The sequence below is a fragment of the Marmota monax genome, unplaced genomic scaffold, assembly GCF_021218885.2.
Source record: "Marmota monax isolate L192 unplaced genomic scaffold, Marmota_monax_Labrador192_F-V1.1 WCK01_AAM20220418_F8-fsc00038, whole genome shotgun sequence".
Lineage (NCBI taxonomy): Eukaryota > Metazoa > Chordata > Mammalia > Rodentia > Sciuridae > Marmota > Marmota monax.
In genome coordinates this window covers 13,646,938-13,669,274 of record NW_026692498.1, presented here as the reverse complement: position 1 = coordinate 13,669,274, position 22,337 = coordinate 13,646,938, and the positions used below count along the sequence as shown (strand labels likewise).

The following is a 22,337-nucleotide window of genomic DNA, read 5'->3' as shown; positions in this document are numbered from 1 at the left end:
AAAGAAAGTGGCATCAGTGGTAGTGAGAAATTCTTCCACCAGGAGACACAAAAGTGGTTCTAGAGAGTGGAAATCAAGATTGATGCTCAACCACTTTGAGCTCCGCATGTCTCTGGATTAGCAGGTTATGAAAAAAATTATGTACTGATTGATGATTAACCCGGACTAGCAAGGAGAAATTGGACTTTTACTTCACAGTGGAGGTAAGGAAGGATATGTTTGGAGTGTATGAGTTCCCTTGGGACTTCTCTTGCCATTATCATGTAACTAAGTTCAAAGGGAAAATATAATGATTCAATTAAGACAGGACCACAGAATGGGTTTGGTGACCCACTGACTCCGGTTTGAGATTGGCCTAAGCCCTAACTAACTATAGTGATCCTCTGCTCTCCAAAGCACCCTGTACTTACTGGGCAACAGTGATACTTTTTAATCAGACCTATAGTATCCATTAGTCACCCAAAATTGTACTGATCTACTTTATCTGATTCATAGTTACCTTAATAAAAGGTCATAGAAACATTTGGAGAAGGTGAGGAGAGATTTATAACAATCCTTTTATAATCCCAGTTCTATTCCTAGTTCTACAGACTGTAATTAAGTGATGGATGTTGATTCTTAGCTTTTACAAATGTGGTGGATTTTGCTCACTTGATGAGAATTTCTGCTGTATAGATCAAAAAGAATTCAACAGCCTTGCTTTCTGTTTGACATTCAGGAACACCATCATAAATTTGCCTAAGCCACAAGATTCACATGTCAGACTTTTCTTGCTGCTTCTTTGAGTCTTGAGTGCATTATAGAAATCCCAGCTTCCCATGGACTATTTAGTGCTTATACGTGAACCCTGCTACATTGGAAAACAACCCTGCCCACTGCATTACCAATTCAGTGGCCTTTTTCTCTCTTCTTGAGTTTGGTAGTTTTTGTAAGAGGGGGTTCATATCTTTGATCAAAATCCAGTTTCTGTGATATTACTCTAAATATCATTTTTTGCATCACATTGTTCCTTCTGTTACTCCAATTATGTATGTGTTTATCAACTGGGTGGCACACAGTAGTCTCTTGAGCCCAGTTAATTTTTTCTTCATTCTTGTGTCTTTTCTGCTTTCTTATAGAATAATAGAGATTGATTTATCTTCAACATCACTGATTCTTCTCCCTGCTCAAATCATCATTAAAACTCTGTAGTGAATTTTTTATTTCACTTACTGTGCTTTTTTAGATCTTGAATCTATTTGGCCCATTTTACAATCTTTGCCTCTTTATTGATATTCAATATTTGCAGAAGCATCATTTACCTAGGTTTCTCTTGATCTTTGTCCATTATTTTCTTAATTCTTTGGGTGTATCTAAAGCAGGTAATCTAAGCTCTTCTAAAATCAATGCCCATCCTTCATGAGGCCAGTTACTGTCCATTTCTATTTTCTTTAAAGGAGATATAGATTCTTATTTCTCTGCATATCTGTTTCCTATGATTGGAAACTGGAAATTTATAATATTATAGTGTAGTAACTCTAAGTTGAATCCTTCCCTGCTTCCAAGGTTATTTTTTTCGTTGCCGGTTGTGGGTGCAGTTATTGTGTTGAATTTTCTAAAATAGTTTTAAAGGTGCATATTCTTTTGATTTGTGTAATAATGGATCTCTATTCCTTTCTCCTGAGATGGATGGAAGTTTGGCCAATAATTCTTTAATGCCATGTTTCATCAAATTTTTCTTGATTCAGCATTCTTGTTTCTAGGTATCTTTGGCAGTTTTCCAGAAATCTAACCAAGTTGATACATAGAGGTTTTGCTTTTGTATCAGTGTTTCTGTGATGTAAGAGGCCCTTGGAATACCTTAATCTATGAATTTTTCTTCTGAAAAGGAATTGGCAGTTACATCTAGGGCCACTAAGTGCTACATACTTATCTTTCAATTCAGTATGCTGAATTTAATCATAATTGCAAGATATATATGATAATTACAGTTTCCAGGTTTAAGATCCAATAGTTTGAGGGCCATAAATGAGCCTCTTATATATATTTCTCACTTTTGCTACTACATGTCTACAACACAAGTTGTAGAATATGTGAAGAGCTCTCTGTTGTGTCAGTCACCATGTATAGCCTCACCTGCTAGTGCAATAAGTCTGCTGATTACTATGGCTAGAGGGAAGAGTCATCATCATCATCATCATCATTATCATCATCATCTTACCATCTATCATCTAGAACTATTGCATATCTTTCCTGGGTGAAAGAGGACAAGGACATGGGGACAACCAGATAGATTATTTCAGTACCTCCATTTTTTTATCTATGGTGTGTCAGGTTTTGTGAATTATAGATATTCATACTTAACCCACAGAATCACGGGTATGTGATAGAAATTGTGTCATTCTTTGTGTACAAGTCATGTTTCAATCCTTTCGAAAATCCTAAAGGATGACAGAATATGTTTTCTACTCTGTTACAGAAGAGAGACTGAGAACTGGAGAGTCTAAACTTCTTACCCAAATTTGCGGTGAAGCCACTTGATGCCTGCAGTAAATGTTTAACCATTGTACTTGCCTGCTGTGAGTACAGTGGGATAAGTCTGCTTGGCAGCGAGGACAAAGAGGCAACTGTGCAAATGGAAGAATGAATCTCTTTCTTTTGATGGAAAAAAAAATTATTCCCAGGCTACCATGGTGATGGTAACATCAGGGAGTGTTCAAGCAAAAAAGAAAATATTTGCTAAGAGCATTTCTTGAGACATTGTTTAAAGGTCCACCAAAGTGACTTTTATCTTTGTGTCTTTGTCTCACTGTGGTTGAAGCTTTAGCAAATCTTCAGGTCAGAATAAGGCCTGGATGCACTAACAATGATTGTCATTCAGATGAATGGATTCTGTGTAATGAGGTCCCAGCATGGGGCATTTTTCTTCTAAACTGACATCATGTTTACTCATATTGGGATTTCAGAGGTTAATACATGGACATCTGGTGAGAATTATACAGATTTGGAGATCTCTGGAGAGATCTGAAATTCCTCATTCGATTGTGTTGAAGGAGATGCAATTAAACTGCCTATGGGGATCCACCTGGTTATTATAGTTTTAATGTTAATTGTATTTTAACTGATAAATGACAACATAAAATTGTACCTATTAATGAGGTATCATAAGATATTACTATACATGAATATACTTTGTAATGTTTAAAGTAGTTTAAAAATATCTATCTCCTTGAACACTTATCATTTATTTATGACAAAAATATTTAAAATCATTTAGTCTATATTGTTGAAATGTACAGTGTATTGTTGTTATCTATATTAATCCTAAGGACACCAGAGTTTCTGGCTCACTTTTAACTGTAATGCTTTACCCATTGATCAGCCTTTCCTGATCCATCCCTTGCCCCTGCTCTCTTCAGCCTCTAGTAACCACTGCTCAGCTCTCAACTTCTGTGAGACCAACTTCAAATTTTCCATGTATGAGTGATCTTATTCGGTAAATGTCTTTTTAGCTTGTCTGATTTCACTAATATCACAGTATCCATTTATATTCACATTATAGCCTATTACTAAATCTCTTCCTTGTTTATGGTTTAGGGGTATTTGATGGTATATATGTACCACATTTTGTCTACTAATTAATTCATAAGTTGATGAACACTTAGATTAACAGTGGTGCAGGGAATTTGGAAGTGTAGATGTCTTCTTGATGTAATTTCCTTTTGATTCACACTCCACAAAAGGATTACTGGTAGTTATATGTTTTATATTTTAAGGAAGCTCTTTTCAGTTTTCCATAATGGAGCTACAAATTTATATTCTCAGCATCGGCATGTGAATGTTCCTTTTCTCTACATTTTTGTAGAGAATTAGTAGCCAGTGCTACTAATTTTTACGTCTTTTTGATGAAACTGTTCTTTCTGGGATGAGGTATCTTCATGTGGCTCTGATCTACATTGCTTTGATTATTAGTGATGTTGAGCTTTTTGTACATAGCCCAGTTACCAGTTTTATGTCTCCTTTCAGTGATAGAGTGCATATTTTAGATCTTTCTGCTTTTTTTTTAAATAGTCACTGATTGCTATACCTTCCCTCTTAGTTCTGCTTTTGCACCATTGATTAGATGTTAATATATGGGGTTTCCATTTTGTTATTGTTGTTTCACTAAATGTTTCAGTTTCTTTCTTGATTTCTTTCTATTGGTTATTTGAAAGTAGGTTAATTTCCCTGTATTTGTATACTTTCCAAAATTTCTTTTGTTGTTAATTTCTGGTTTCATTTCATTGTGGTCAGAAAAGCATTCAATATGATATTGATTTAAAAAAAATTTTGTTGAGACTTCTTTTGTGGTCCCTCATATAATCTGTCCCAGAGGATGTTCCATGTGCTAATGAGAAGAATGCATACTCTCTATTCCAGATGCAGCTACTTGATGAAATGTCCTGTAGATGTCTTTTCAGTCTATGATGCATTTAATTCTGTTGTTTCTGGTTGATTTTCTTTCTGTGTGATCTTTCTGTTGCTAGAACACTGTGTTAATTTTCTCAACCATTACTATATAATTTTTCAGGTCTATTAGCCTTTTTATGTAAAAATAAGAAACTGATGAATTTAACTAAACATTAAAATAAAAAGAAAGTATTATTATACTTATCGTTTGTAACTTCTTGTTCTTCAAATGCAGTTTTTAGAAAGCATAAGTGTTGATTATAAACCAATGTTACTGGTAACACAATATAATAATGTAATTTGTGACGAAACATGAAGTGGCAGGATGTAGCTATATAGGAGTATAGAATTTGTGTACTTTAAAAATTTTTTCACAACACTTAAAGACTCAATCATCTTTTCTGGGGCTTGAGCATATTGCCCACCTGTAGATTTACTTTTCTGCCTTCATGAATCATATAGCCACGTGACTCATATATCTTTATATATGTATATGCATATGTATATATAGTGGACATATATACAATATATGGAGCATAGTAGCCCATAGTATGATCTGTAAATTAAGATACATGAATTTAATCATTGAATACTTCCCTATAAAATACTGAAATCACAGATCTGAGTTACCATGTGCTATGGTTCAAAATCAATATGCTGGGACCAAAATTCCAATGTGATTACATTAAGGTTCTGAGTCTTTAGAAGGTGATTGAGTCTCAGGAGGTGGGTAAGCTCTGCCACCATGTTCTGGAATAGTGCCCTCATGGAAGGGTTGAGAGAACTAGTTAGACCATTGTTTTGCTCCTTTGACTTCACAGCATTGTCCCATTCTGTCATGGGAGAATGCAAGAGCATTTCTTGCTTCTCTACCCAGCATCAAGGAAATGTCTTATGACCACCAAATTTCCAGGCACTGTAATATTGGTCCTCCTAAACTTCAGAGATGAAGAAGAATGAATTTTCATTATTTAAAAATGACCACATCTAATGTATTTTTTGTACCAACACAAATAAACCAAGACATTCTGTATGTGATTCCTCACTACTGCTGCTTAGTAGTAATACATAATGGTGGGTTTTTCTGTAGCTTATTTATATATAAAAAAGAAATATAATTTGATCAACTTTATTCCCCAGGTCCTCTGCTCCCCCCTCCTCCTTCCTGCTGACCCCCTTGCTCTACCCCAGTGGTCTCCCTTTACCCTCATGGCATCCTTTTTTCTTTTTTTTTTAGTTTCCACATGAGAGGAAACAAGCCAATCTTGACTTTCTGATTCTGGCTTTTGTTCAAACTTGTGGTCTCCTATACCACCCATTTTATTATAAATGACAGTTTTCTTCCTCTTCATAGATGAGTAAAACTTCATTTTGTATGACACATTAAAAAATCATTCAGATTTTGGTCTGCTGCTAGACTTTTGAAAATCCTAAATGTTATTCATGGGTCACTAAGTAAACAGTTGACCTGAGCTGCTTATAATAAAGTGGGTGTTATTTGACCTGCCAAATGATAAAATGAGGTCTACACAGAAGGACTCTTATTAAATAGAAATTATATATATAAACAAAGCAGGCCCTGAATGCAAAAGTAAATTATATGAAGACATGACTCAAAAGTCCATGGACTGTATCCTGTTACAATGCGTCTGTCCCCTGATATGCACCTTTGCCTCATAGAGAATTGTCTATGATCACTTGCAAGGATAAAGGAAGACTTGTATATGGTTTACAAGTGGCTTCTCATAATATACAGATACCACACACAGATGGACGTGACAACACCGAAACCTATTTTGCTACATTCCTAATGGACAGTGATGAAAGAACTTATACTCAGTGGGCAAACTTGAGGACAGCACACCTGGCTGTTAATTCTGTTTAGAAGGAAAAATATAGAAATGCATCACAAAATATGAATTTCCAAGTTATATCCTGTGGTTTGGAAGGATAGTAGGAGATTGACTAGAAGATGGGAGGAATATGATTGAAAAATTGACAGAAAATTCCATGAAAAAATTGAAAATGCTGGGCTGTCAATACCCACTGAAGTGTAATCTACAGAGTAAGGGATTTTAATAATCAAGTGGGTAGTGTAATTCAGTTTGTAGATACCATTCTATGTCTTCTCAGTCACCTTTGCTATTTTCCTTGAGGCTTTTGGGACAGCAATGGAGCTTATGCAAAAAGGCTCAGCAGCAACTTAGGCTTCCTCTAACTGCCTTGGGCAGAGCCATTGCTGAGTCCTGAATCCTCCAACAGTAGAAACTAACACTGAGTCCCTGAAATGGCACCATTTCTCAGAGTGATCAACCAATTATTGGGTTGGGGATTTTAGCAATATAATGAGGCACTTGAACTGGAGGTCAAGTTTTCTGTGTTTCTTTTTGAGAGTATCTTTCCTCATAAACAGCTAGTAAACAAGATTTGCAGTGTTGGTGGCTAGTTAATCACTAACAGACACTAGATGGCTTTTTAATAATGGAGGCAAGGAAGACCAATTCTGGAATACGTTAGATTCTTGAGGTATTCTGTTGACATTACCATGCCTGGTGATGAAATTCGATAGAAAACTATAATTCAATTCAAGAAACACTACAAATTTCTCATACTCTTCAGGAATGAAGGTTCAGTCACTCTACCAAATAAAGAATCATGAGAAACTGAGATGTTAGCTAAAGGAAAAGGAATGACAGAAAATTCAGTAGCAGTATGTGCTCATGAATACCTCTTATGAATACATGATCAGTTCAAGAAAGGAAGATTGTAATTATCATGAATATTGTTTCACTATTTTGTTATGCAGGTATGCATATATTAGAAATATATTTATTTCTTCCCTCTGTTATCCCATTACTGTGTGCCCTTAAATGTGCTGACTTTAGATCATAGCTTTTTTTAAAAAACACTGTATTGTTAACTTTACATAATATTTTTTATTTATGGGTTTTCAAGAGTGTAATTTTCACCAGATTGCTTTGCAATGACTGAGGAGAAAACCATGTGTTTCTGGTTGTAGTCATGTGAGGTGGATGAGCATCTTTGCTGTTGTCTTTATTTGGAGATTAAGTATGCTAAAGAGATCTGTGTATGTGCAATTAGATAATAGTGGACTTGAGATGATTAACTTTTATGTGTTTATTTTTTATGTGTTTTTAAATGATATCAGCATATAAACCAGGGAAAATTGGGAGAGGCAAATAGATAGCCCTCCATAATATGGATGAGCCTCATCCAGACAATTGAAGGCCTGAGTATAACATAAACACTGGCTCCCTGGGAAAGAGGGAATTCTCCGGCAGCCACCTTTGCACTAATTCAGCTCTTCTGTGTTTATGTGGCTTCAGACTGGTGAGATGATTATGTGATCACTTCTTGTGGGTTTTTGCTTATGACACTGCAGATTAGACTTGACAACCCCTATTATTGCATGAGGCCACGTTTCATAACCTTTCTTTCTCTCTTTCATTACACACACACACACATGCACACAAACATACATTCTTTTAGAATTGTTTGTATGAAGAACTCTAATGCAATCATTAGGAAAATGAATATATACATGAGATGGTAATAAACAGGTGCATGGCAAATACAATCTAATAATTGACACCAAAGGAAACTGCAATGAAATATTGGGAGAACAAAGTACATATGATATATCGAAAACAATGTTAAAATGGCTGCAGGAAGACCTGTTCTATCACTACTCGATTACGAATATATTAAGCTTCTTGGAACGGAGAAGTAAAGGAAGTATGCACAAGAAAACGTAATTAAACTGTGTAATGTCTACAAAGGATTGATAGAGAGACCAGCTAGTGAAGAGCACATAATTAAAAACACATCTGACAAGAGAAGCCCAAAATATGTGAAGCCAAACTTGCCAAAATTGAAGGGGGAAATAGCTGGTTCTACAATGAGTGATAAAGACATAAATATCTGACCTTGAATAATAGATAAATAGCTAGAGGGAAGAGAAATAAGAAATGGAGAACGTGAACAACATCAAAATCCAGCAAGTATTAACCGACATATAGAGCACCCTGCCCAACTGTGGAATTAATGGTACATGAAGTTTCCCTAAAATGAGACAAAACCTGGGAGGAAAACTGGTCTCAATGAACTTGAAAAGATTAAAAGAACACTCACCATCTTCATAAACCATGGTGCTTTTGAAGTGGAAATCAATAACAAGGAAATATGAATATTTGCATTTATATAAAGAACACACTACAATGATAAATGGGCAAAAGATGAAAAAAGAAATTATAAAATTGTTTGAGGCTTATAGAAATGAAAACCCAACTTATCACATTTTTTTTTCGCAGGCAGAAAAAGTACTGGCCAGAGGAAATTTATAACTATAAATGCATATTTTAAAAATTAGGCCAGGCACAGTGGCACACACCTATAATCTCAGCGGCTCAGGAGGCTGAGGTAGGAGGATTGTGAATGAAAGCCAGCTTTGGCAATGGCAAGGTGCTAAGGAACTCAGTGAGACCCTGTCTCTAAGTACAAAATACGGCTGGGGATGTGGCTCAGTGAGTGAGTGCCCCTGAGTTCAATCCCTCCCCTGCAAAAATTAGTATGATCTCAAAGAAATTAATCTGAGTTTAAATCTTTTTTAAGGTGAAATTTTAAACTAAAAGTAACAAAAAGGATGAAAATAAATATTAAAGCTGAATATGCAAAATGGAATACAGAAGAAGAATGGGAAATATAAAAACCTGAAAGTTGATTGTACAGATAGATCACCATAAGACAAACTTTTGCAGGCTGCCTATGAAAAAAAGAGAAAACTCCAATTACTAAAATTACAAGTGGAAGTGAGGATATAACTACCAACATTATAAGAACAAGAATGATTAAAACACAAGTGTCCACCAACATATTGGAAAACAGAGATAAAATACAAATTCCTGAAAGTACCAAAACTGATTCAGAAAAAAAGAAACCTGAATATACTTATAAGAACTGTAGAGATTTAATTACTAACTAATAATCTCCAAACAAAGAAGATCTCATAACAAGTGTCTTCATTTGTGAATTCTTCATTTGTGAATTCAAGCTAATATTAAATAGTAATATAAGATTATGACAGAGAAACCATGTGGGAGTTTGCATTAGTTTCATATGGCTGCTGTAACAAAATATTACAAACTTTGATGTTTACAACAGTATATATTATTTCACAGTTCTGCAAACCAGAAGCCCGAAATCATCTCCTAAACGGAAATCAATGTGTTGTCAGAGCCCTGGTCTTTTCATAGGTTCGAGAGGAAAATTCTTACATGTCTTTCATTCTCTAGGGGTGACTAAAATTCCATGGCTTGAGGTCAGATCACTTTGGTGTTGCTTCCAGACTCAGATTGTCAACTCCTCTTTTGTTACACATGGATACATAAAAGACAATGCATGCGTTATATTAAGCCACAGCTCAGCGAGTGTAGCTGCTGTGTTATCTCTAGGACGGGATCATGGTCTTTATCTTGGCCTGCTCAGGGAGGATGCTGACATGCAGGGTTTCCATTGTGAGTGGGTTTGAAGTCTCCGAGCTTCTCTCCCTGATTCACCTTTTCTCTGCACCAGGAACAATGAAATTTTCTGGGCTCTCCAGTGTTTCTGAGGCTGTCCTTACTGCAAGCATGTGATTGCTCCTTCAGCAATTCCATGTGAGCTATTATTTTTTTTTATTTCCTTCTTGAAATCCATATTTTAGTTTGCGTTTAAAACAGTCCATTCTACTTATGAATCCTTCTGTCATTACTGTCACCTTGTTGCCAAGTCACAGAGACCTTGGACTGACTTTAGCTTACAGATCTATATTAGTGGCAAAATCCACTTTGAAAAATATTTTTTATTTAAATAATTTCTTGTGTAGTAACAGTTTTTAAATTTTCTTTGTTCAATTTGAAAACTTTGGAAGCATATCCATTCAATACTAACAACTATCCCCTACTATATTTGTTTTAAACATTTGGAAACTTCACTTTATGAACTGCCCCATGAAGACATGAGGTTGGTCTGGCTTAACCCACATCACCATTTTCAGCAAATGATAAGGGCTTCATGTATTACTGAAATTCAAACATTTCAAATCACAAATGATTAGGGCTTCATAGTTTACTCTGTTATTACTTTGTGGGTCTGTTTGTGTGTCTCTGTGTGTGTGTCCATGCAAAAAAATAGGTAGAATTATTTTTCTTGCTTTGTAATTAAATATATTGAGGACTTGAGAAATTTCTAATGCTTTAAAATTAAATGAGTAGGGCTGGGGATGTGGCTCAAGCGGTAGCGGCTCGCCTGGCATGCGTGCAGCCCAGGTTCGATCCTCAGCACCACATACAAACAAAGATGTTGTGTCCACCTAAAACTAAAAAATAAATATTAAAATCTCTCTCTCTCTCTCTCTTTAAAAAAATCATATGAGTACATGAAAAAAATCTCAAAAATATAAGATTTAAAGCCAAATTCAATTCCAGTAAAAATGTATGCCTTAGATATGTCATTGTTAATATGTGTAAACATGCCAGTAATAACAGACCTAAGATGAATATGTGGTTTATAGCTTGTTAATTTAATGAGAATGGTTTTCTAGTTTAAAGATATATCACTTCACTCTTCCATGTTTTTGCTTTTGATTTGTCTGTTTAATGCCACTGAGAAGTAATTCTGTAGTGAGAAAGACAGGATCACTGACTAATCAATCAAAACATTATGTCTCATTTTGGGTGCAGATTTTTAGAGAAATAAGCATATGTTTCATAAGAAACAATAAATTCTTTATGATGGACACTTTGACATTTATACTTCAAATTCATGCCAGTTTTTCAGAACAACCTTGAAATCTTTCTTACCCCTTTTCTAACCCTTCAGTAAGCACAGATGCTCTTCTGCTTTTTCTTGAATTATGCTTCTCACTAACAATGCTTATGCAATACAGAAGCTTTCCATTTTGCTGGAGGAGAAAAAGTAGTCTAGAATAATCAGCATGAAATCATAAAATCAGCCACGGAGTATTGCATGAATTCTGTTAAAACCGTTCTCTCTTAGATAGTGCTCGAAAGGTTCCATATTCTCAAAGGCAGGAGAAAATTGAGGAAGGAACATGAGCCCGAAGAGATTTTTTAATCCAAATTCTTTGGTTCACTCAAGAGTCACTAGTCCTCTTCTTACACGACAAGAACAGCTCTCTCTCACAATTCAGTTTTCATAAATAATAAATAAAGTTCTGGAGACCATCGATGAAGAGATTATCATTTAAAGGTCAGTCAATGAGAGTTTTTCCTGACCAGGTTGAAGGTTCAAATCAAATCCTCAGGTGAGAAGAAAGCCTGTATATACTAGTAATAGTTTTCATTCATATGAATAAATGATGTCCAGTGGGGCATGGCATGCAGGTGTCCTTCCTAAAATGACACGATTCTGAGTCCTGCTGGGTTTACAGAGGCTAATTCATGAATATCAGGGGAAAATTATATAAACTTGGAGATCTCTGGAGCTTTCCCCTGTGACACCATCTGTAGTTCTTGACCCTACTTCGGTAGGGAAGAAGCAATTAAATTGCCTGTAGGGATCAAGATGCTTATTAAACTTTTAAAATTAAAAATTTTAATGAAATGAAAACATTTAATAAAATTGTACAGTTTAACAGAGTGTCCTGTGTTGTTACTATACATGAATATATCATGCAATGTGTTAATCAAGTTAAACATGTCTACTTCCTTGTAAATTATTTATTTTTCATTTGTACATATTAATTACACAGAATAGTAGATATCGTTGTGGCATATTTGTAAATGCATATAACAAAATTTAGCCATTTAGCTTCTTTTTTATAAAAAATATTCAATTTTTTTCTCTTAGCTTTTTTGAAACTTATAAGACATTGTTTTTCTGTATACTCACACTACTGTGCAAAGCTCACCAGAAATTCTTGCTCTTATCTCACTGTGATTTAGTACCCATGGATCAGACTTTGTTGATTTCCCCTTTGCCCCTACTCTCTGCGGATGGATGCTGGTAACCACTACTCAATTCTCAGTTTCTGTGAGAGTCACTTTTTTAGATTTCACACATGAAAAAGATCATTTAATAATTATCTTTCCAGCCTGCTTTGTTTCACTTACCATAGCGATCTCCAGTTTTTTCCATGTCATTTGCAAGCAAATTTCATTCCCTTTTTATGGCTGAATAGAATTTGGTGGTGCATATGTACCACATTTTCTTTACCCCGTTCAGTTCATGGACAATCGGGCTGTTTCCATTTCTATTCAGCATACATAGCCCTGCAAAGAACACAGGAATACAGATGTCTCTATGACACACAGATTTCATTTCCTCTGAGTTCACAACCACAAGAGAGAATGTTGAACCATCTTAAAGTTTTATTATTCATTTTTTTGAGAAACCATCATATAGTTTTCCAGGCTGTCTGGACTAATTTACATTCTCACCAACATTTCTCCATATCTTTGACAATACTAGTTATTGTCAGACTTTTCTATTACAAAAAACTCTTATTGTATTTATTTATTTATCTTAATTTTTGTTATTTTTTAGTGCATTATAGTTATACACAATATTGAGGTTCATTTTGACATAATTAATTGTACAAGCATGGAGTATAATTTACTCCATTTCCCCACCACTTCCTCTCTCTTTCCTCCTATCTCCCTGTTCCCCTTTCTCTACTAGAAATTCCTTCTATTTTTTTAAGTTGGTGCTTTATAAATATATGAAGAAAGATGAAATTCACTGTGATATATTCACATATGTATATAGCATAATTTGTTCAACCTCATCATGCTGTTCCTCCCTTTTACCATCCATTGTTCCTCCTTTTTCTTATCCCTTGTTTCTCCCCTTTCTCTGCTCCACTGGTCTTCCTTCTATTTTCATGAGGTCCCCTGAATTATTCCTTTATTTTGCTCTATCTTATGCATATGAGAGAAAACATTTGACCCTTAATTTTTCTGAGTCTGGCTTGTTTCACTTAACATGATGTTCTGGATTTCCATTCACTAACCAGCAAATAGCCTAATTTTGTTCTTCTTTATGGTTGACTTAAACTCCATTGTGTATATAAACCACATTTTTCTTTAACCATTCATCTGCTGATGGGCATTAGGACTGGTTCTATAACTTGGCTGATGTGAATTGTGCTGTTGGAAATATTGAGGTGGTTATATCACCATAGGATGCTGATTTTTAGTTCTTCTGGATAAATACTAAGGAGTGGGACAGCTGGGTCATTTGATGGTTCCATTTCCAGTCTTTTGAGGAATCTCCATACTGCTTTCCAGAGTGGTTGTACCAATTGGTAGTCCTACCAACAACCTATTAGTGTACCTTTTCCCACACATCCTCATCAGCATTTATTACTATTTGTATTCTTGATTCTACCTAGAGTGAGAAGAAATTTCAATGAAGTTTTAATTTGTATTTCCCTGATAGTTAGGGGTGTTGAACATTTTTTCATATATTTGTTGGCCAGTTGGATTTCTTCTTTTGAGAAATATATGTTAATTATTTTGCTTATTTCTTGATTGGGTTGTTATTTTGGTGTTGTTTTCTGAGTTCTTTACATATTCCAAATATTAATCCCCTGCAGGAAGATGTTTTTCCATTCTGTGGGCTCTCTCTGCACTCTTGTTTCCTTTGCTGTGCAAAAGCTTTTTAATTATATGCCATTCCACTTATTTTTGGTTTTATTTCTTGAGCTTTAGGGGTTTTGTTAAGGAAGTCAATGCCTGTGCCAATATGTTTTCTCCCAGAGGTTGCAAAGTTTTTGGTCTAATTCTAGATACCTAATTCACTTTGGGTTGACTTTTGTGAAAGATTGAGAGAGAGTTTCATTCTTCTACATATAGATTTCCAGTTTTTCCAGCACCATTTGTTAAAATGGCAGTCAGTTCTCTAATATGTCTTTTGCACCTTTGTCGAGTATTAGATTCCTGTATCTATGTGGGTTTGTCTCTGTGTCTTCTATTTTATTCCATTGATCTTCATGTCTGTTTTGATGTCAGTACCATGCTGTTTCTGTTACTATAGCTTTGTGGTATAATTTGAGTTCAGGTATTGTCATACCTCCAGCATAGCTTTGCCTCAGGATTGCTTTGGTTATTCTGGGTCATTTATTCTTCCAAATTAATTTTAGAATTTTCTTTTAGTTCTGTGAAAAATGTCATTTTGATGGGAATTGCACTGAATCTGCATAATGATTTTGGTAGTATGACCATTTTGACAATATTAATTCTGCCTATTCAAGAACACGAAAAATCTTTCCATATTCTAAGTTATTCTTCAGTTTCTCCTGTGAAATCTTCATCCTGCCATGTCTTCAGGTAGATTGGTTAAATTGAATCTGGCTGGTGACTCTGAAGCCCCTGTCCTGGGTATTTGTATCCTTTTTTAGGTTTGGGAAGTTTTCTGTTAAAATTTCTTTGAATAATCTTTTTACCCTTTTTGCATCCTCAAGACCCACTTGTGCCACAACAACTAAAATATTCACAATTTGAATATTGTTTCAAAGTTCCAATAATTTTTTCTCCTTTTAATTCTTTTATCTTCTGTGTGTTTTCAAATAAGCTGCATTCAAGATTACTAATTCCTTTTTTTGTTTTGTCTAGCCTACCACTGATGCCTTCTATTGCATTTTTATTCACACTGAGTGAACTTTCAGCTCAAAAATCTTTTTTTAAAAATATATATAAAGGAACCAAACATTTATTAACATTCATCACATGCAAAAAATGTACTAGATACTCTCTTTTTAAAAAATTTGTTCTAATTAGTTACAGATGACAGCAGAGTGCATTTTGACACATTGTACACAAATGAAGCATACCTTCTCATTCCTCTGGCTATACATGGTGCTGAGTCACACCAGGAGTATAATCATATGTGTATATAGGGTAATGTCTGTTTCATTCTACCATCATTCCCATCCCCACCATCCCCTCTTCCCCTCACTCTCCTCTGCACAATCCAAAGTTCCTTCATTTTTCCTTACCTCTCCCCACCGACCACCACCACTCTGGATTAACATCCACTTATCAGAGAAAGCATCCAGCATTTAGTTTTTTGGGATTGGCTTATTTCACTTATTATGATATTTTCTAGTTCCATTCATTTACCTGCAAATGCCATAATTTCATTCTTCTTTAAGGCTGAGTAATATTCCATTGTGTACATGTACCACATTTTCTTTATACATTTATCTGTTAAAGGGCATCTAGGTTGGTTCCATAGTTTAGGTATTGTGAATTGAGCTGATATAAACATTGGCTGCATCACTATAATATGCTGATTTTAAGTTCTTTGTGTGTAAACCTAGGAGTGGCATAACTGAGTCAGATGGTGGTGGTTTCATTCCAAGTTTTCTGAGGAATCTCCATACTGCTTTTCATGCATTTCTATCATAAGCAATGAATCCACCGCAAGAGAAATTAAAAACAACCCCTTTCACAATAGCCTCAAAAATAAAAAATCAAAATACTTGAGAATCAATCTAACAAGAGAGGTAAAAGACCTCTATATTGAAAACTACAGAACACTAAAGAAAGAAATTGAAAAGTCCTTAGAAAATGGAAAGATCTCTCATGTTCTTGGATAGGCAGAATTAATATCGTCAAAATGGCCACACTACCAAAACTGTTAAACAGATTTGAGGCACTTCATGTTAAAGTCTCCATGACATTCTTTGTAGAACTAGAAAAAGCAATCATAAAATTCATTTGGAAAAATAAGAGACCCAGAATAGCCAAAGCAATCCTTAACAAGAAGAGTAAAGAAGGAAGCATCACAATTCCAGACCTTAAACTATAATAAAGAGCAATAGTAACAAAAAAATGGCATGGTAATGGTACCAAAATAGACATGTAGACTAATGGTACAGAAGACACAGAGACAAATCCACATAAATACAGGTATCTCATACTAGACAAAGGCACCAAAACCATACACTGGAGAAAAGACAGCCTCTTCAACAAATGATGCTGGGAAAACTGGAAATCTATATGCAGCAAGATGAAATTAAAACCTCTATCTCTGATTTTGATCAAAATTAAACTCAAAATGGATCAAAGACTTAGACACAAGAACAGAGACCTTGCACCTCACATCAGTCAGCTTAAGAACTGACTTCCTTAACAAGACTCCTAAAGCGCAAGAAGTAAAATCAAGAATCAATAAATGGGATAGATTCAAACTTAAAAGCTTCTTCTCAGCAGAGAAAACAATCACTAATGTGATCAATAATGTGATGAGAAAGCCTACAGAATGGGAAAATCTCTTTACCCCACACACTTCAGAGCACTGATCTCCAGGATACATAAAGAACTCAAAAAACTTGACACCAAAAAACAAAACAAAACAAAAAGCAAAAAACAAAACAAATAAATCAGTCAATAAATGGGCTATGTAACTGAACAGATATTTCAGAGAAGAAGAACAAATAAATGGTCAACAAACAAATGAAAAAATGTTCATCATCTCTAGCAATTAAAGAAATGCAAATCAAAACTACTCTAAGGTTTCCTCTCACTCCAGTCAGAATGACAATTATCAAGAATACAAGCACTATTAAGAGTTGTGAGGAGGTGGGGAGAAAGTACACTCCTACATTGCTGGTGGGACTGCAAATTGATGTAACCACTATGGAAAACAGTATGGAGAGTCCTTAATTTTTTTATTATTATTTAAAATCACTTGTATTTATCTCTTCATTACATTTATCTTAGGTTATTGGATAATTTTGCAGAATTTTCTTCAAAATCATTGAATTTCCTTAAGGCACCTCTTTTAAATCTACCTGAAATTTCTCCAATAGTTATTACTATCAGTTAAGTTTCTGGTATTTTATTTCAAATGTTAGGTGAGATCATAGTTTCCTAAATCACCTTGGTACTTTCTGGTCTGCATGTCAAAAAGGGCCTTGTTGGATCAGGTATTTATGACACTCTTCTCAAAGTAATTGCATTAATGACTGCCTTTCCAGTTTTTGAGGCAGGCAGCTTATTTTCTGAGGTGAATCCACTTCCACTTCTCCAGCACTGATCATCCAGCCCCCAGGTTCAGGCCAGTGAGGAGTCTGCTGCTTGTGTGGTCACTCTTTTGGCACTATTAGGAAGTCTAAGCTCAAGTTTGTCTCGATGCACAATGTTGTGTTGTTCAATACTCTACACCAACAACCTACCAAGAGCAACACATCACTGGGAAGACCAAGGTCCATACTGCTGTATGTTGCTTATTGCTGAGTTGGACTCTTGGTCCAAAACTTTTGCAACTAGTGACAGGCAGTGCTAAAGAATAGATGTCTGATAGATTGGGGCCATGTGTTTTTTCCCAAGCATCAGAGCTATTCCTGATGCTCTGTGAACAGCCAAGCCTGGGATATGGTCTTTCTTGCATATTCAGTCAAAGCATTCATTAGTCCAGAACTAAGTTCCAGGGCAAAGTCTTGAGACACCTTGATCTATCACCAGTAAATAGGTTTTTGCTTTATACCATGCAGTCTGAGGTAGGGTAGTTTTGGTGAAGGCAGTTCATCATCCACCTAGCCTCACAGTAAGCTTGAGTTGTGATTAAATATCACAGCTCCTAGAACCTGCAAATCTCAGGGGTGAACTGAAGCCTACACTAGTTCTAACACTGGCACAGCTTAAAACTGAGTTACTGCCACTTGCGTGGCAGACTCTGGTTCATGCCAAGTCAGTTCTAAAGCAAGTCTCTGAGCATTGGTCCGGGGGATATGTGTTTCTTCAGGTTATATATTTTTTGTAATGTAGCCAAGTGTCAAGGTTGAATATTCTGTGCTATGTTGCTTCACCTTGAATTCTAATCAAAGGTACAACTTCTTCAAACATTTGTTTATTTGTTGTTGTTAACAAAGGAGATAATGATACTTAGTCATCCTCATATAATTTTGGATTTTCAGGAAGATTTTTATACTATGAAAATTTCTACCACATATTTGGAATTCCATGGGTTAAATATTAATGCATAGTATTTATTCATAAATGCAAAACAAGTTCTGTGTCTTTCTGCTAAGGTGAGATTTTTTACAAGCCCGGAGCTATGAGACATGTTGAGAAATCTCTTCTAAGAAAGATAAAAGAAAGATAGTTGGTGGAAGGCTGTCTTTGGACTAGAAAGAGGCACATCACCCAATAGTTTCCACTTTTCTTTAGAGATAATTTATTTTTCCTTTTGGTGTGTCACTCAGGCACATTTATCAAGTCATATGAAAAGCTGATAGATTCGAGTGGAATCTAGATTAAGAGCAGATCCTAGTTGCTGAGCAAGCTGCTCCACCATAGAGAGTTGACAGGATGCTGTTTGGATGCTTTGGTCCTCATAGGTGAGTTGTAGTGTAGGCCCCTAGGAGGGCAGCCCTGAAGTCTTTTGCAGAGAATTTCTCTCTCTCTCTCTCTCTCTCTCTCTCTCTCTCTCTCTCTCTTTGGCACTTGGGATTGAACCTGGGTTAATTAACCACTGAGCCACACTCCCAGGCCTTTTTAATTTTTGTTTTGAGCCACTTTCACAGCCTGCTGTGAGGCTTTCATAGAAACTGAAGGTTTAGTCGCAGGCCACCAAATTACCAGATCAACTGTGCTGCTTTTCGTAAACTGGACATTAGCTGATAGGTCACACCATAAAATGTAGCGTGCACAGCAGGGCTCCCCTGTCCGGTGGAATTGATTAGAACCAGACAGGACCTGATGGCAAACTTCCAAGAAGTGACTTAAAGGGCCATGGACACTCCTCCTGCCATATTCCTTTCTCCCTGTGGCTGAATTCTTTTCCCTCTTAGGGAATTCTCTCCAATCAACAGGGAAAAGAAGATTTGGACTTGACTTCAGCTGTTTTCACATGATATTTGGACACTATTCACAGGTGGACAGCCATAGCACTAACATGATTTTGGGGACAAACCTTATGAACAGTGTGAAGGAAATGCTACTCTAGACGTACACTTGGTGGATCATTTTACTTGGATGGAGAAATGGCCAGATAAATGATAATATTCCACTTCCCATATTTGGCAATACATAGGGATACAGAAGGAAAATTATTGAAAAAAAAAGGATGAAAAGTCTGTGGAAGAGCTGTGTGGGTAGAACTTTTGAATGTGTGCAACCCTTGAATATATTGGGTCCATTGTCAATACTCACCAAAGCATAACCTAAAGAGCTGGACATTAAAATAATAAAATGCATAGTATAACTCATTCTGTGGATACCAGTCTATACACCGTCATCTCTGCTAGTGTCCAAATAGTTAATTAACAAAACAATGTTGGTGTCAATCATAAGGCTTATGCAAAGGCTCAGTATGATACACTCTTCTAACAAAGTATTATCTTTCTATAGTCTCTGGTGACTGTTGAATGTGCCCATTAATATCCAAATTTAAACATGAAGTTATGATTCTTAACAGTGGTCTATTATAGTTCTATTGTGAAACAGAATCAATAGGATATACACAAAGATGATATGTATTATGAATATGGGCTCATTTAATGCAAAACCTAAGACTCACGCTGTTCTATCTGTAAGTTGGTGGTGCAGTTCACTCTGAGTTCAAAGACTTGAGGAACAAGGGTGTAGGTGCCACTGGTGTAAGTCTCTGAGGCTGAAGGCCTGAAAAGCTGTAGCTATAAAATCTCAGAGTGAGAGAAGGTGGATGTCAGTAAAAGAGAAGGAAAGACAAGAGAAAAGAGAATGAATGAATCAATCAGAATTTGCCCATTCTCCATTTCCACACCATTATGTTCTACTTAGTTGAGTCCTCAATGGATTGGATCATGGTCACAAAATGAATCAGGGAAGATCTTTACAATGTATACTGATTCAAATATCTTTCTTTGAAATCTCCTCACAGACACAGAAAAATGTTTTACTAGCTATAATGTTATTCCTTGGTCCAGACAACTTAACATGTAAAAGTAACCACCACAATTTCTCACACCCATGTGCATGTGTCTTCACAGAGTATCCCCTGTTCAGGGCTTCTTTGTGCCCTTGCTTTATATACATGTGCATTGACATGGAAGACAAATATTGCATGAAAATGATTGAGTACATTCATAGTTTTGAAAAAGTAATTTGATAAGCAGGCCCCAAGATGTCACAGACATTCTCATTCAGGTACAAAGCATAAAGTTTCCTGATTCCCAGGCAACAGAAATTAGCAGAGGTAAAGGTATAATTTCAAGAACTTGAATTCAGTGTAAGTTTTAAAATATGGCTGATTACATGAATAAGTTAAAAATTATAAAGATTATTTTGCTTCCAAAACAATTTTTGTGAAAGCACTCTTGACCTCCCTGTTCCTCAGGCTGTAGACCACAGGGTTCAACATGGGAATGACCATAGTGTAGAACACAGATGCAAGTTTGTCTGTGTCCATGGAGTGACTGGAGCTGGGCTGTAAGTACATGAAAAGGGCAGTTCCATAGAAGACAAAGACTACGGTGAAGTGGGAGGCACAGGTGGATATAGCCTTCCAATATCCTGCACTTGAGTGCATCTTTAGGATGGTAATAAAAATGCACAGGTAAGATATTAATATGACTAGGATAGCAAAAAAGATATTGAAGCTGCCTACATAAATAAAAACCAGCTCATTAACATGTCTCTCAGAGCAAGAGACTGCCAAGACAGCTGGAATATCACAGAAAAAATGATGGACTTCATTGAACTTACAGTAGGTGAGACTGAACGTGTTCCCAGTGTAGATGGAGGCATTCAAGAAACCACAGACATAACAGCCTATGACCAGATATGCACACACTCGTGTTGTCATGGTGGTGGTGTAGTGCAGGGGCTTATACACTGCTGCATAGCGGTCATAGGCCATTGAGGCCAAGAGGTAATTTTCCACAGTAGCAAAGACTCCAAAAAAGTACATCTGAGCAGCACAAGCATTGAAGGAGATGAACTTGTGTCCTGGGAGGAGCCCAGCCATGACTGTGGGCGTGACAGTTGAAGAGTAGCAAAAGTCCACCAGAGACAGGTTTCCTAGGAAAAAGTACATGGGAGTGTGGAGACGGGAGTCCAAGACAATCAACAGGATCATCCCCAGGTTCCCAGCCAGAGTGATGGTGTAGATGAGGAGGAAGGTCACAAAGAGGGGAAGCTGCAGACCTGGGTCATCGGTTAGTCCCAGCAGGATGAAGTGTATCTCTTCTGTCCTGTTCTCCATCAATGTTGTCTGAGAATCACTAGATAATAAGTATCATTTTTAAAAAAAGCAGAAGGAGGGAGAATGATAAAGTTATTGAATTGTAATTGGAGAGTATAAGATGTATTATTTTATTATTTCCAGAACCTGCATTTTGAGATTGTTTAGAGAAAGCGTGAGCCGGAATGACAAACTGACGCATTGATTATAAACAGGATTACGTACTGTATGATCTGAAGAATCTTAATGGAATGTCTATCCAGTTTAAAAGTTTTATGCATTTGTTAACTGAGATGTAACAATGAAATACCCTGATCAAAATGACTTATGTAGATGGATCTATCTAACAATCACTTCTCCTCTCAATTAAAGCTGGGTATACATCTCTTCCATATTTCCATGTTGCATGAACCATGATAGACAATTTAGATGTCAATCATTGTTTCCTTTCACCAATATCAGGCGGTTAACTGGTTGTTACATCCGCTTAAGTTTTGAAACAAAAGAGATAGAGCAATCAATACATATTCACCCTGGGATTATTTGTCATACTTTGCTCTGGACCTATGTGAACTTTTAACCCAAGTTGACTGGTTCCTGAGTCTAATGGTCAAAACTGAACTTTAATGAAATCAAATTTAACTGAAATTGTTATTATTATTTGCCTGTTTGGGTTCATCCTCAGTGTTTGGAATATCCATGATGAACTGAGTGAGTGA

At 36.1% G+C, this 22,337-nt stretch overlaps 1 protein-coding gene across 1 annotated transcript; it reads right to left on the bottom strand.

Moving 5' to 3' along the window:
- Positions 1-20,715: 20,715 nt before the first annotated feature.
- Positions 20,716-21,639, bottom strand: LOC124092830 (olfactory receptor 5B3-like). Its single transcript, XM_046444642.1, has one exon. It carries the CDS (start codon positions 21,637-21,639, stop codon positions 20,716-20,718), a length of 924 nt encoding a protein of 307 aa, XP_046300598.1.
- Between the last annotated feature and the right edge of the window lie 698 nt (positions 21,640-22,337).

What these genes read in the sequence shown, in the direction of transcription:
- LOC124092830 (XM_046444642.1), bottom strand. Translation starts at nt 21,639, where the DNA reads ATGGAGAACAGGACAGAAGAGATACACTTCATCCTGCTGGGACTAACC.